The sequence below is a fragment of the Talpa occidentalis genome, unplaced genomic scaffold (genome assembly GCF_014898055.3).
Source record: "Talpa occidentalis isolate TD23 unplaced genomic scaffold, MPIMG_talOcc4v2.1 talOcc4.5, whole genome shotgun sequence".
Classification (NCBI taxonomy): Eukaryota; Metazoa; Chordata; class Mammalia; order Eulipotyphla; family Talpidae; genus Talpa; species Talpa occidentalis.
Genome location: NW_023604861.1, coordinates 90,012,361 through 90,027,534, shown reverse-complemented (window position 1 = coordinate 90,027,534; position 15,174 = coordinate 90,012,361). Strand labels below are relative to the sequence as shown.

Here is a 15,174-nt window from a genome sequence, read left to right as displayed (position 1 = left end):
GCAGTCATTGACACAGAGTGCTCAGACAGATAGTATTGGAGCTACACATTTTTTTTTTCAGGTTCACTCATGATTGGATGATCTTCCCCCAGCATTGGTTATTCTTGACTACTTGGGTTTCCCCTCAAACCTGTCAATCCCAGCCACATCTTTCCCTTTACTCAGCTCCATGAACTACATTTTAGTGACAGTCTCATGGCCATACCTTTATATTAAAGCCTGTTCACAGTGTATTAGATTAGTGTTTCTCAACTTTTTAAGGCAATTGTAATTGTCTTAATTGAGGCAATCTCTATTTCTTCTGCCCCTTCTTATTCTTCCACGTTGAGAATCATCTCATCACTTTATTTTTTTAAATATTTTATTTTATATAATTCTTACATCTTTTTTCATCTTTGCACAATGTATGCATTTTCATTTTGATTATATTCCCCATACAACTGCACCCCCCCTTATTTTGACTCTAGTCCTTCCTTTCCCCGCCCCTCCCGCCCTCCCACCCCCATGTGTCTCTGGTTTATAGTTGCTTGTTGATTTTGATTTTTACTTTGTATTGATTAGTCTTTTTCCTGGTTTCTTATTTAGGTTTTCTAAATTCCTGCTATGAGTGAGACCATCCGGTATTTTTCTTTTTCTTTCTGACTTATTTCGCTGAGCATGATCCCTTCTAGCTCCATCCATGTTGCTGCAAACTGCATGTGTTTATCTTTTTTTGATTGCTGAGTAATATTCTACTGTGTATATGTACCACATCTTCTTGATCCAGTCATCTATTTTTGGGCATTTGGGTTGCTTCCATAGCTTAGCTATTGTAAATAGTGCTGCTATAAACATAGGGGTGCAGGTGCCCTTTGGAATTAACTGTTTCTGTGTCATTTGGATAAATACCTAGGAGTGAAAATTTCTGCATATAACACTAATGATAAAGGACTGATTACAAAAACGTCTCATCACTTTAAAGGAAGTTTTGCAAACTGGTATTCCACAAGCTGAATACTGTCTGAAGTATCATTTGCTTCTAATAAAATAGAATTCTTAAAAATTAGTATTTGAAAGCCTTTAATCAAAATGTGTTCTTTACACTTGCACAGGTTCTACCACCCTATCACCTAGCTGCTCCCCACATCCACACCACCCTATGGGACTTGGAGGCTTCTCATTGTGCATCAGCTGTGTTCTAATATGTCTTGCTAGGAATTTGTATCTCCTGTCAGCAATACAACCACTAAGCACATTTCAGGGATTCCCTGATCTTTATGTCCAGCTGTAACCTCAGCCCATATCTTCAACTGCTTATTTATAGCTCCAAATGTTGGAATTTGCTTTCACATCTTACGCTTCCTTGCTTCTCATCTATCCTACGTCAACTCATGCTGTTGAATTATCTTATTTCTAAAATAAAGGGCCATAAAAAGATTGTCAATTCTACTCTAAAATTATTAATACATATGAGCTTCCCTTCCTTTAAAATCAATATAGGCAGTTCCACATAGTATCTCCCTTGAGCAGATGTGATAGTCTCCCAACCATTCTCCTTTGCTTTCAGTATGCTTTTCCTGCCCTTCATATTCAAGAATATCAGAATTATCTTGGAAATCACAATTCAGGTTGAAAGTCTTCCCAATCTGGCTCTAAGCTAACACTTTGGTCTCATTTTGCCTTGTTTTTCTCTCCTCATAACTGTGTTCAGATACCCTAAGCATCTCAAATGCCCAGTACCTTTTTTTTCACAGAAGTTACCTGGCTAAGTGTCCTTTGCCATCCATCCATCTGGTTAACTTCTTCCCTTATCTCCTAGCTCCTCTAGATAGTCGTGCTCAACTAGCTAAAGATATATTTCCAACCACACTTCCTGTTTATATCTTTGCTATAGCATCAATTACATTGCTTTGTTACCCATCACCGCCACTCCAGATCTGACAACACCAAAGGTGGGGACCACATTTTAATCTATCTTTATCTTCTCAGTTAAACCTCCATTTAACTTAAACTAATAAACCCCAATAAGAACAGCAACAGATATTTATGTTAAATACTTAAAAGGCATTCTCATGGTGCTGTGGGAGATTAAGAAGTGGTTACAGAGAATGGGAGATGATCAGAATAAAGACATAAATGCCTCCAGCTAGGCAGGATAATTTACCACAGAAGAATCATTGATTATATAGATGGTAGGGGATTTCCTACACAAAATAGATCTGTAAAAGGAGGCCACATATAAATGGTATTACCCTGTAAGAGTCAACCCCAAGAGGTTGGATTTTCCTGCATTAAGATTTTATCTTTATGTCAATGCAATATAGAGGTTTTTCTATTTAGCTCAAATTCCCTACACTATTTATTAGCTAAGAATTCAAAACAGTTAATAAATTCAATTTAATGTCTCCTTTATGAACCATGAAAAGTTCCAGACTATAGTAAAAAGGAGCATGTTTACCAGTGTTATGTGGCATAGGAACATATTTCTATGTTCTGTATAGATCATCTTTTATATTTGACCTTCATCCACACTTGGACATAGAAAATTAGAGGATCCTAAAAGGAGTAAAAATAACAACTTTATCCTTAGTGAGTTTCATTTTATCTGCAGTAACAAAAATAGCAACATCTGGAAAATTTTATAAAACAAAATATTTAAGTGTCAGTATCTATCAGAGATATAACTTACTATAGAACTAAATTGATCCCATTATTTGTGTCTAAAATGGGGAGGGGAGACTTGCTAATACTAAGCAGAAGAACTAAAGCCATGCAGATACCCCTAAAAATTCTTGGGACCTGACAAAGCCAGGTTATTGGCACCAGCATCTGGACGTAGTACTTAAAATCCAAATCTTAAAATCACCCATTGACAATTGTATGGTGAAGGATACAAATGGACCTTTAGCAGTAAACTTAATATAATACATCTCAACATATGCTGATTTTCAATAACACTCACCTGAAACTACAGTTAAACTTACCTGCGGACTGCAATTAAATAAATGTTTCCAAAGTTGTTCAGGCACTTTGGCTTTCTGGTGTTAACAGCTATCCAAAAAAGTGAATAAAACCATGAAAAACAGGGCCTCCCCTAGTGGTGCAGGAGGTTGAGCACAGCGCTGTGAAGCTGTCCGCAGCCTCTGCAGTGCCGATTTGATCCCAGCTGGCCAGGGAGATACCCACATGGTGCAGCAGACCTCTCCTGTCTTGCCCACTACTCCCCTCAGCAGTGTGTTTCGGTCTGTCTGCCTGTTCTGCTTCCCACTCCATCTCTGGTGAATCCTCTCACCCTCCCGCACTTCTGGCCTATACCTGGGTTCTTGTATAAGTAAATACATAAATACATCTTCAAAAAAAAAAAAAAACACATGAAAACTATGATTGCTTGGATTGACATAGTGTATTGTGAGTCCTAAGTTTCCAATGGATTTTGTGATAGAGCAGAGTCTGGTGCATTTTACAAATACATTTAAACATTCTTACATGAAACTATTTTCAGACATTAACATCTCTGTGAAAATAATGTGGTTGGCCAACCACACAATAACATGCAGGAGTGAGATGCTCATGAACTGCCAGAAGGTCCCCACATCCAACTCTCTCCATCTGCACTGAGAATTGGTCTTCTAGGAAGAAAGAGAGAGTGAGAATGAGAAGGAAGGAGGGTTCCAAGGCACCAGGAACAGCAAATTCAGGCAGGGAGTTAAATCTGTGTTCCAGTCAGATGAAACAGCCTGAACAAAAAGATGTGCCAGTTTGGTGTGCTGGAGTTTCTCAAGAAACTCAGCAAAGAGAAAACAGCAAAGGTATAGAAGATTCCAGGTCAATCTGGCATTATGTAAGAAAGTCTTTTAAAGGTTCCCATCTTTGCAATAACCAATTTCAATTCTATAATAAAAATTTAAGGACACACTTACTCACACATGTAAGGTATGTGTCCTTGTCTGTTAAGGCTGCTATAACAAACCACCATAGGACGGATGGTTTAACCAACAAACATTTATTTCTAACCATTCTGGAAGCTTGAAAGTCCAAAATCAATGTGCCTATAGAGTTGGAGTCTGGTGACAGTCTTCTCACTTTGTCCTCACATCATAAAAGCAGACAGAGATCTCTAGTGTGTTTTTAGTGAGACACTAATCTCATTCACAAGGTTTCTGTTCTCTAACCACATTCCAAGGGCCCTTACTCCAAATACCATTACTGTTGGAGGTAGATTTCAATATATGAGTCTGAAGGGAGTACAAACTTTCAGCCTATAATGATATATGTATGGATGAAGATGTTCACCCAAGCTATTTTATAATGGTTAAAAAACAGAAGCTAATCAGTAAACAAGAAGGGGATGGGAAAAATAAATAAAGCAAGCAGTTGAGCGCTGGTTGCGAAACATGCAGCGCCGGTTCAATAACATGGCGCGCAGAGAGCATGCTAGAATTCCAACTGTAAGTGCTTGATAAATCCTAAATAAATAAATAAATCAGAATGTTGTTGATGACTATTAGATTCACTAAAATGGAAAAATGTCAACAATGAACAAAAAGAAGAGCTACAAAACAATATGAGAATTTTAGAAAATAAAAATATATTAGAAATGACAAATTCTATAAGAACATATACTCAAAATTTAACAGTTTATCTTGGAATGCAACAACCCCCTTTGAGATCTTTTAATTCCTAGTCTCCAAAGATGTTTCATGTTCCTTTCAGTTCTAAAATCCTTTAATTATAAATTACTGCCACTATAAAGTAAATAGGATCAGGGACTAGATAGGTGAAGGTAAGCTGCTAATGAAGTTCAGAAGAATAAAAAATCACTGAAGATGGGGATGTTAAGATGTAGTAGGGGGAATATGACATCATTTTTTTTTAAGATCTATATATTTATTGTGTAGAAGAATTGGGGTGTAGGTCAAAGGTGTAGGAGGTGAGAGGATTCACCAGAGACAGTGTGGGGAGCAGAACATGTGGATTTACTGAAATACAGCGCTGAGGTGAGCAGCGGGTGAGACAGCAGTGGTCTGCTGTGCCATACAAGGGTTAGTTCCCTGGCCAGGGCTCCAACTCAGGCCTCTGCAGTGATTTGTGTGATAGCACTGAAACTTAACTCCTAGCCACCAGGGAGATTGAGACCAATCTTGAACAATTTAAGTGAAGCTAAGCTAAGCTGAGGAGAGCATATATAAGTTAGGTATAACATGTTATGATCCTAGTCTATAGTGGTACAAAGGAAACTTCTGGAGAGGGTCTCAGGATAGCATGACCGGACTCCCAAACCAAACCAGGTATTCATTGCAAGAATCAAAGATAACTGTTAAGATTTAAGTCCTAGAAATCAGAAGAATGAAGCAAACTAACATTTTCCATGCAGCATGGAAAGTTCTTTACCCACTTCCTTCCTCTCTGCAACACAGAGACTTCATTTTGCCCCTGTTTACTTTTTTCTACCTTCATCCTTGATAATTATTCTACTTGCATTTCAGTCCTCACACTTGTACTTATGCCTTCGTGATGTCCACCCCTTCTGTCAGTGAGCCTACAACTTGAGCCCTCAAACAACTTCAAAAACTTGACTTCCTTCAAGAAACCTTCTAGTATAGGTTCTGTTTAAACTGTCAGCTCTTCTCTCCTGTATATTCTAAAACATTTACTCTCAAGCACTGGGGAAAAGAAAAATACATAGTATCAGTGAAGTCCCTTAGTATCTGCATCTCTTTCTCACCTAAAGTTCCTGGGAGAAACAACTGAATCATTGCATTTCTTTGATTTTCTTCCAATACTCCTATCATTACTTCTATTATCCCCACATGGTAGGTGCTTCCTTAGTGCTATCTGTATTTACCATCTTGTTTTATGAGGAGGATAGGTATGACAAGAAAAAAAAAATACCTCTGCTCTTTAATTTGTTTCTCTTAAGTAGGCCTCCGGAGAGAGGCTGTAGGGTCCTCACCTTCCATGCCCACATGCATCTTCAGAGGCATCCTGTAAATTGCCAACTGTGTGCCATGTGCCCATAGAAAAAACTGGGTTAATACTGTCCTTTGAATTGTGACTCCCATTCTCCTCCCCTTCCTCCAAATGTTTCCTTTTAAAGAAAGGTATGGTTCACTGCTACTGAAAATTAAAGACAACACCATAAAGATCAAAGTCCAGGCTGGTGCAAACGCAGACCGAACATTAAAATCACCACTCGAATCTATCTTTTCTTGAACACTGCCAAAGACCACTGAAGGAAAGCCAGTCCCCAGAATGCATGTTCATTTCAGACTGTTTTCACTTAAAATTCTTAGTTCACAAAGTATTTTGACTAAAAAGAATAAATTTCAGTTGAGATGACATATGTATGCATTATGAAATAGATAACGTGACCCCTGTCCAACCCTGTCACAAAAAGTACCTAATAAAAGTAAGGGCTTATTATGCAAAGGTTCATTTATTAGGTCTAGAGGAAGAGAATTAATCATTATCTCTTCTCCAAGCTATACTTCTGGTCTCTTCAACTGTTCCAACCTCCCCTTTTCCCAGATGGTGTTTTGGCAATTAAATCACATTTTATGTACCCCTGAGTTTCTTCCCATTTGCTAAATCCCCATTTTCAAAAGTCTCATCCTTTCTTACCCCAGTTTCCCAATCACATGTTGGTCTGATGACTTGGTATGGTTTTCTGGATGCCTGCAGAGTCAAGAGGTTTGACAAGACATACACAAGCTTCTTCCCCATAAAGACACAGAAAATGTGAAGAGTGTTTTCAATATGTGTTAAGTGTCTCTGATTAGCATCAACCCTGAAGTAGAAGACGTTTTCCAACAGAAACTTGTGGTTAGCCTAGAAAAGAGGGATCAAGTCTACACTATTGTGAGAACCAGGTATTCTCACACAACAGGTAAAAGGAAATGAAAGAATCAAACATTAGGAAAAAGAGAACTTTAGGTGAGTTCTTCTGCCCCTCTTTTATTTAATAGGTTGGCCCCTAAGAAGCATGTAATTATAACTCATGAAAAACAGCCATGTCAACTTGCTTTGGTGACTCAAAAGTTGTTGCTTCTCAACTCAACTTTGCTGAAACACTTGATTCATGGTGTTCTTATTTAACCTAATTTGCATTGATTTAATCAGTGCTGGTATGCTTTAAATACATAATAAATTGGGATTCTGCAACTTAGATGACTTAGAATAGCTAAATTTCAATAAAGCTCATTTCAATCTGTTAATGTATACGATTCTGCCAAGGGGTTTAAAATGTAGAAAAGATGCAAACTTGCCACATTAGAGGTGGGGAAGGTTTAAAGATACCATCCAGATGAAATGATTTACAGGAGAATAATGTGAAAAGCAATGTATACATATCTTAATTGCAGCCTAGATACATCTTCTACATTTTGAGTAGCATACATAGAAGAAAACACACACACACACACACACATGCAACAAATTTAATTGTATTCTCCTTCCTTCTTGCCAACACTCAACTCTTTTCTGCCACTCTGTACCAGCTCTACAAATCAAGTGACATCCAAAGTGGGACCTCTTCTTGCCCATTTGGCAGACTCCGTCACCACTTTGCCAAGTCGCCTGCATTAGAAGGATTTTCTTCCTAGCAGCCTTGGGGATTGGGTGGCTTGTACTCACAGCACTTGCTGAATGGCTGGCCAATGTTTACCCCTGCCGCCCTCCTCCCTCCAACCCTTTTGAGTTTATGGCTCAATCAGAAGTCCTGCTGTCAGGAATAGTTGTCTTGGCAAGAGCAAAAACACTTGGTAGTGAATTGTCTATTAAAGTGTTCCGCAGCACCTTGGAGATGCCAGGATGAACCTGCAGGTGCCCAGTTCAGAGTTAGGTAGAAGTCAGGGTGGCAGAGAGGAAACCATTAAGAATGACAAGGGAAGAATAACACTTTGATAGTGGGGCAGCAAAATAGCCATCTGTGCCAGTAATAATCTGTGAGATTTTATGTAATCACTTGTCTCTGGGTCTCTGTTTTTGTCATGTGCAGAAATAAGGGGGTTGATCTTCTAATGTCTCTTCCAGCTCCTCAGACAGCGTGTGATGTCTAGAACATTTTAGATTTGTTTTCCTTCCAATTAAATGATGCATCTCAGAGATGAATGAACAGAGCAGAGATCAGATAAAAAAGGAAAAAAAAAGATTGATTCATGTACCTGATCACATGACTTTTCCTGAAAAGTACCACCTCTCTTTGGTGACTTTTTTTTGTCCACTATTTGGTCTCTAGCTCGGTTGGTAAGGTCTCAGCTCAGCTACCTGTCTCAAGTCAGGCCAATCTGGGAAGTTTCAGAATCCACCTCATCCTCATAAGAGTGAGTGCCACTATAGACATTGAACATTTATTTTCAATTCGTGAGAGGCAGAACTGGCGAGAATTCAAAAAGAGGAGCTGGAAATTCATATCTTAGCCTCCTCATCAAGTCCCTGGACATTTTTGTCAAAAGGTAGGTTTGCCCACAATCACTTCCAACAGGGAAGATTTTTTTTTTTTTTTTTTTACAGATGACCAACAGGTTCCTGATAATAGTACACAACACACACCCTCTCCAGACCAGCTGGAAGAAGAAAGCTCACTGTAAGGACCCCATTAATATGTGATTATGAACGACAATAATCTGGCAAGGCTTCTCTTTATATTTAAGAAGACACAATTGAGTAACACTTCAAAGCTTGATTAGGGATGTTTCTATGGAAGGGATTCTTCATTAGAATTTAGCTCCCCCACCCCTGAGTACCTCCTCCTGGAGTGGGGCATTCTGCAGGGCTCTGTAATCACCATGCGCAGAAGTAGTCAGGGTCAGTCCTGGTCAGTGCAGCAAAATCCTTCTTTAATCCACCTGAGACCCAGCAGACAACTCTGGAGACTGCTGAATCCCCCTAGGAATCTCAGGCGAGATTCTCTGTACAGACATATGTTCCTGCCACACTGGGTCTCACACTACTGGGACCAGGATGGTTTCCCAAACCCGCTGGATTGGGAAGCATTTCCCCAATCCACCACCAAAAAGGGCTGGCTGACTGCAGAACTCCAGTGCCTGCAAGGGGGGAAAAAAAAAACAAAAAACTCAACCAACCCCCAACCCCCTCCAAATCATTGCTTTCCTTTACCTTCTCTCAAGTTGCTTTTCTAAAGCAAAGGACCAAATGTTGATTTCTCTACAGATTCCTACGTCTCTCTCACACGTAGACAGCTTGAAAGGGGGTGGGCGAATATCCCCAAAAGGAAAGGGGGGGATAACAGAATATTTCAGTTTCCCACTTGGAAAATATCTTGTCGCTGATGATGCTACCCCATACCTTCATCCCCGCTCCCTCTTTTTTGAAATATGGACCAAAAGAAAAAAGCTGAAAGTGTTTTCCATTTCATCAAAGAGCATATATTACTTTAGTGTTCGGTAAAATGTTGGTTTTATGCCCACCCCTTTTCAATCTGCCCATGTCTGAGGTGCTCCGGGAAGACGCACAATCGTGAGCAGCTTACGACACTCAGTGAGCAGTAGGTGCCTGTGCAAGCTCGCGCCGCACACAGCCTGGCAGAGGGAAGGAGCCCCGGCGCTGCTCCCCGCGCCGCCGCCCGCGCCGCCCGCCAGGCATGAGCGAGCCCGCTCTCCGCAGCCGCCCTGGGCGCGAATGGCAGGCGGTCTCCGAGAAGTAAAAGGTGGCGCCGGTCAGTGGTCTTTTCCAATGACGGACATTAACCAGACTGTCAAATCCCGGGGAGTCGCGAGCCCCGAGTTTGGAGTTTTTTCCCCCACAACGTCACAGTCCGAACTGCAGAGGCAAAGGACAGCAGCAGGAAGGCGAAGCCCGGGCTCCGGCACGTAGTTGGGAAACTTGCGGGTCCTAGAAGTCGCCTCCCCGCCTCTCCGGCCGCCCTTGCAGCCCCGAGCCGAGCAGCAAAGTGAGACATTGTGCGCCTGCCAGATCCGCCGGCCACGGACCGGGGCTGCCTCGGAAACACAGAGGGGTCTTCTCTCGCCCTGCATATAATTAGCCTGCACACAAAGGGAGCAGCTGAATGGAGGTTGTCACTCTCTGGAAAAGGGTGGGTAAGACACTTTTTAATTAAATTCTTTCCCGAAGATTTTTTTTCCTCCCTTTTCTTTGCTGCAGCATCTAACATGGACCAAATCACCACCTCTTTGATCTTTCCGTGGCTGTGAACTTTCTATGCTGCCCAGCTTTCTGCATGCTTAGAGGTGAACGTGTGGCTTTGGGGAGGGGGGACCCTTCTTTATTTCAATATATTTATTTGATTTTTGCCCTTTTCTCCCCCTCCCCCGCTCCCTCTCCCTCGGAATAAAATATGATGTAGATTTCTGACCGAGCGCTTCCAATGGACATTCTCCAGCCTTTCTGGAAAGATTCTCGCTAATGGATTTCCTGCTGCTCGGTCTCTGTCTATACTGGCTGCTGAGGAGGCCCTCGGGGGTGGTCTTGTGTCTGCTGGGGGCCTGCTTTCAGATGCTGCCCGCCGCCCCCAGCGGGTGCCCGCAGCTGTGCCGGTGCGAGGGGCGGCTGCTGTACTGCGAGGCGCTCAACCTCACCGAGACGCCCCACAACCTGTCCGGCCTGCTGGGCTTGTCCCTGCGCTACAACAGCCTCTCGGAGCTGCGCGCCGGCCAGTTCACGGGGTTAATGCAGCTCACGTGGCTCTATCTGGATCACAATCACATCTGCTCGGTTCAGGGGGACGCCTTTCAGAAACTGCGCCGAGTTAAGGAACTCACACTGAGTTCCAACCAGATTACCCAACTGGCCAACACCACCTTCCGGTCCATGCCCAACCTGCGCAGCGTGGACCTCTCGTACAACAAGCTGCAGGCGCTCGCGCCCGACCTCTTCCATGGGCTGCGGAAGCTCACCACGCTGCACATGCGGGCCAACGCCATCCAGTTCGTGCCGGTGCGCATCTTCCAGGACTGCCGCAGCCTCAAGTTTCTTGACATCGGATACAATCAGCTCAAGAGTCTAGCGCGCAACTCTTTTGCTGGCTTATTCAAGCTCACGGAGTTGCACCTGGAGCACAACGACTTGGTCAAGGTGAACTTCGCCCACTTCCCGCGCCTCATCTCCCTGCACTCACTCTGCCTGAGAAGGAACAAGGTGGCCATTGTGGTCAGCTCGCTGGACTGGGTTTGGAACCTGGAGAAAATGGACCTGTCTGGTAACGAGATCGAGTACATGGAGCCCCATGTGTTTGAGACCGTGCCGCACCTGCAGTCCCTGCAGCTGGACTCCAACCGCCTCACCTACATCGAGCCCCGGATCCTCAACTCCTGGAAGTCGCTGACTAGTATCACTCTGGCCGGGAACCTATGGGACTGCGGGCGCAATGTGTGCGCCCTGGCCTCTTGGCTCAGCAACTTCCAGGGGCGCTACGATGGTAACTTGCAGTGCGCCAGCCCGGAGTACGCGCAGGGCGAGGACGTCCTAGACGCCGTGTACGCCTTCCACCTGTGCGAGGATGGGGCCGAGCCCACCAGCGGCCACCTGCTCTCGGCAGTCACCAACCGCAGTGACCTGGGGCTCCCGGCCAGCCCGGCCACCACGCTCACTGACGGCAGGGAGGGGCAGCTCGACGGCACGCTCGAGCCGGCTACTGTGGCTCTCCCTGGCAGCGAGCACGCGGAGAATGCCGTGCAGATTCACAAGGTGGTCACAGGTACCATGGCCCTCATCTTCTCCTTCCTCATCGTGGTCCTGGTGCTCTATGTCTCCTGGAAGTGTTTCCCAGCCAGCCTCAGGCAGCTCAGACAGTGCTTTGTCACGCAGCGCAGGAAGCAAAAGCAGAAACAGACCATGCATCAGATGGCTGCCATGTCTGCCCAGGAATACTACGTTGATTACAAACCGAACCACATTGAGGGAGCCCTGGTGATCATCAACGAGTATGGCTCCTGTACCTGCCACCAGCAGCCCGCGAGGGAATGCGAGGTGTGATTGTCCCAGTGGCTTCTCAACCGTGCGCTACCAAATACGCCTGGGCGGCCGGGGCTGGCCGGCGAGCGCCAGGCTGGGGTCTCCTTGTCTGTGCTCTGATATGCTCCTTGACTGAAACTGTAAGGGGATCTCTCCCAGACACTTGACATTTTAGCTTTATTGTGTCTTAAAAACAAAAACAAAAACAACAACAACAAAAAAAAAAGAAATAAAACACAACAAAACCCCCACCCCACAACCTTCAGGACAGTCTATCTTAAATTTCATATGAGAACTCCTTCCTCCCTTTGAAGATCTGTCCATATTCAGGAATCTGAGAGTGTAAAAAGGTACCAATCATTGATTTTTTTTTTTGTAAACTAAAATGTTTAAAATAAAATAGCATTTACAGTTTTTACAGACTGGTGTAACCTAAATGAATTGTTACCTGTGTTAAAAGAGAAGCAACAGTTAAAACTGCCTTCACAGTGGGGGTGGAGGGGGAGGGAAGGGGGTACCCAGTGGCTAGAGGGAAAACTGAGAAATTTAGGAACAAAGTAGACTTGATTTGAAATATTAAGGACAAACAAAGCTTATCAGGATGTCTACCCCTCATGAGTAAAGACTGGGAAAATAAAAAAAGCAGGATTCTATATTATTTGTATGGGGGTGGGATTTGCAGTGAAAGCTAATCACCTTAAAAAAAGTGAAAGGTAGACTGAGGACTGAGTATCATTGCTTAGCCTTTAAGGCAGAGATCATTGCAAATGGCTTGTAATACGCAGCCCCAGACAGTTTGTCCTATGAACAAGAATCATTTTTGCACTTGATGTAGCCATCTTTCAAATCAATTAAAAAAAAATCTCACCCCCGAAAGCCACTGTTCTTAATTCTCCTATGCCTTTGATTCACTAGACTTAGTAGCATTCAAGGCCTCTTCCATGTCCTCCCAAGTGAAAGACCCACTCAGCTCCTGTTCTCTGTGGTCTGACACAGGGAATAAGGCAGAATCCAAATATTCAGTGATGAATGTTGTGCTTCTGGAGCACATCTCTAAGACTGCAGCAAGCATAGGCTCTCAGCAGTGATGGCACACTCCTAGTTACTATGAGCAATGGTCATAAATCTTACCTCAGGATGTATGCCTAGAGGGTGATGACTTAAGCAGACTTCAGGGCAGAGGTGCTAGGGAAGTGATGTGGATGGGGTGGGTGGTGTTGGGGAAGATCATTTGCTTCTGTGTTTGCATATTACTGAGATGGAAATAATTTATGAACCCAGGATAGAAAAGCTGCCTCTCTTAAGACTGCCCTTTTGTATAATGCTTGTTTGCCCTGTTATTTTACTTTTTTTTCTGTGTTGGGATCAGTGATTGTCTCTTCCCACCCTTCAGAGGTGTTCAGGTCCATTACTGAGGTTCAAGTTGTTTATTAAACTAAATTAAAGAGCACTAGCAGTTGATGGGTGCTGGGGAAGGGGGACAGGAAGAGTATGTGTGTTGGATGGGAGGCGTCTTTCACTAGCTTCCAATTTTAAGCAAATGTATGATTGAAATAAAATGTTATGGATGGCAGATGGTGAAAAGTGAACCAATGTTGTCCATGTCCAGAAGTCTTTCTCAGCCTCAGGTGCTCACCCTCAAGAAAGATACTGCAGACTGACTTTTCTTTTCTTTTTTTTTGGAGAGAGAGAAGAGAATTGCAAATAGCAGGAGGCAGGATGGGGGGAAAATACACCACTATCTCTCCAAATGCAAATATACTCTGCCACCTACCTAAAGAGGCAAAATCAGCTGTTTGAAATGCAGAATGGCATCACCAGGAGGTTTACTTAATCTAAGGATTGGTAGTAGGTTTCTCTTCTACCTGTGGAGAAACCAATATGCCTAAAAGTATTGCTTCTAAGAGTCTCTTTCAAGAGAAATATTTTTACAAATATCTCCAAGATGTTAGGATGGGAAGGGAGCTCTACACATACACACACACACATGCACGCACACACCCCAGATCCTTCTTCCTGACCAGGAAAATTCATCTTCTTTGCCTATAATTAAAACGTGATTTTATGATACACAGTATGTACATAACACCTACTTAGGCTGGTAGTGTTCTAGAAGAGAGGTGCTTTGTTTGATTACTTCAAGGAAGGCGTTTTGGATTTCATCTAAACATGATCATTTTGGGCTACTGTTTCACATAGCCTATATGTTGGAGGGCAGGGCTAGAAGGAATAGATTCTCTTGGAGATATATCTCCCCTCTATAATTAAACCCCACTAAAGAGACCTCCTTCAGCATACCTTTTTGTGAAAAAAAAAAATCCCCAAATTGTGGCAACTTAAGTAAAGCTCCTTGGATTCCTTTGGTTTAATCTCCTCACACGAAGACTTCTGAATTCAGTGCCAAATGCTGCTCTGGCTTGGAGCATCAAGGGCTATGTTGGTGTGCTTATATAAGGAAACTTTCAGAAGCAAGTCTTTCTGGCAAACAGAACTAACTACAGGTTCCCCACCCAACCCTCCTTCCTAGAAAATACGAATATTAGAAACTGTAGAATTTATCTCATATTCCCAAGATGTTTTTTTTCTTGCATTCTTTTTTCAATGTGGCCATGAGAAAAAGTGAGAGAGTAATAGAGCTTTGTTTTATGCTGCCACCCTCCTCCCCCCATAGAGTCATACACCACATGTAGAGGAGCTGAAGTCCCTATAAATCTAATGAACACTGTAGAGAGGAATCTGTTATCAAAGACCTGGAGAGCAAATGGTGGCCATAGAAAACTGTGTTCTTACTTTGTATATGTGTGTGTGTGTTTATGTCTGTATTTCTTTGTGTTGTGTGTCTTTGTAGGCAAGCAAATATGTTTTCTACACAAACAGGAATTTAGCTCACATCATTTCATGCTCATGCCCCTCCTGCTTTGGAGAATGGCAGGGGGAGGGAGAAGGGGAGAATAAGGGAAATCAGTGGTTTTAACAAAGGTTTTGTGACACTTGAAATCTTTTATTTCTCAAATTAATTAATCTTCAGGCTTCAAGAAACTTGCTCTGACCCCTCTCGGCAAACTACTGAGCATTTAAAGAAGAATCTAATTTTTAAAGATGTAGCACCTTTTTTATTGTTGTTGTTCTTCCCACAGAGGGTGCTAATCTCTCATCATCTGGGGCTATCTGAAAAGAATTTAAGGCCACAATTCACGTCTCTTCCTGGGCATTGTGATGGATTAACCCTCCATTTGCAGTACCTTCCCAGCTGATTAAAGTTCA

The 15,174-nt window shown here is 42.9% G+C and overlaps 2 protein-coding genes across 8 annotated transcripts in view; one reads left to right on the top strand and one right to left on the bottom strand.

The window, feature by feature from the left end:
- Positions 1–15,174, bottom strand: part of CTNNA2 (catenin alpha 2) — a 1,153,910-nt gene that overhangs the window by 374,312 nt on the left and 764,424 nt on the right. The gene's annotated exons all lie outside the window — the stretch shown is intronic.
- On the top strand, positions 9,579–12,324 carry LRRTM1 (leucine rich repeat transmembrane neuronal 1). Its single transcript, XM_037527723.1, has 2 exons — positions 9,579–10,033; positions 10,304–12,324. The coding sequence occupies exon 2, from the start codon at positions 10,363–10,365 to the stop codon at positions 11,929–11,931; it is 1,569 nt and encodes a 522-aa protein (XP_037383620.1). The 5' UTR covers positions 9,579–10,033; positions 10,304–10,362; the 3' UTR covers positions 11,932–12,324.

Bases quoted from the DNA above. Each gene is read 5' to 3' on its own strand.
- LRRTM1 (XM_037527723.1), top strand. From the start codon at position 10,363: ATGGATTTCCTGCTGCTCGGTCTCTGTCTATACTGGCTGCTGAGGAGG.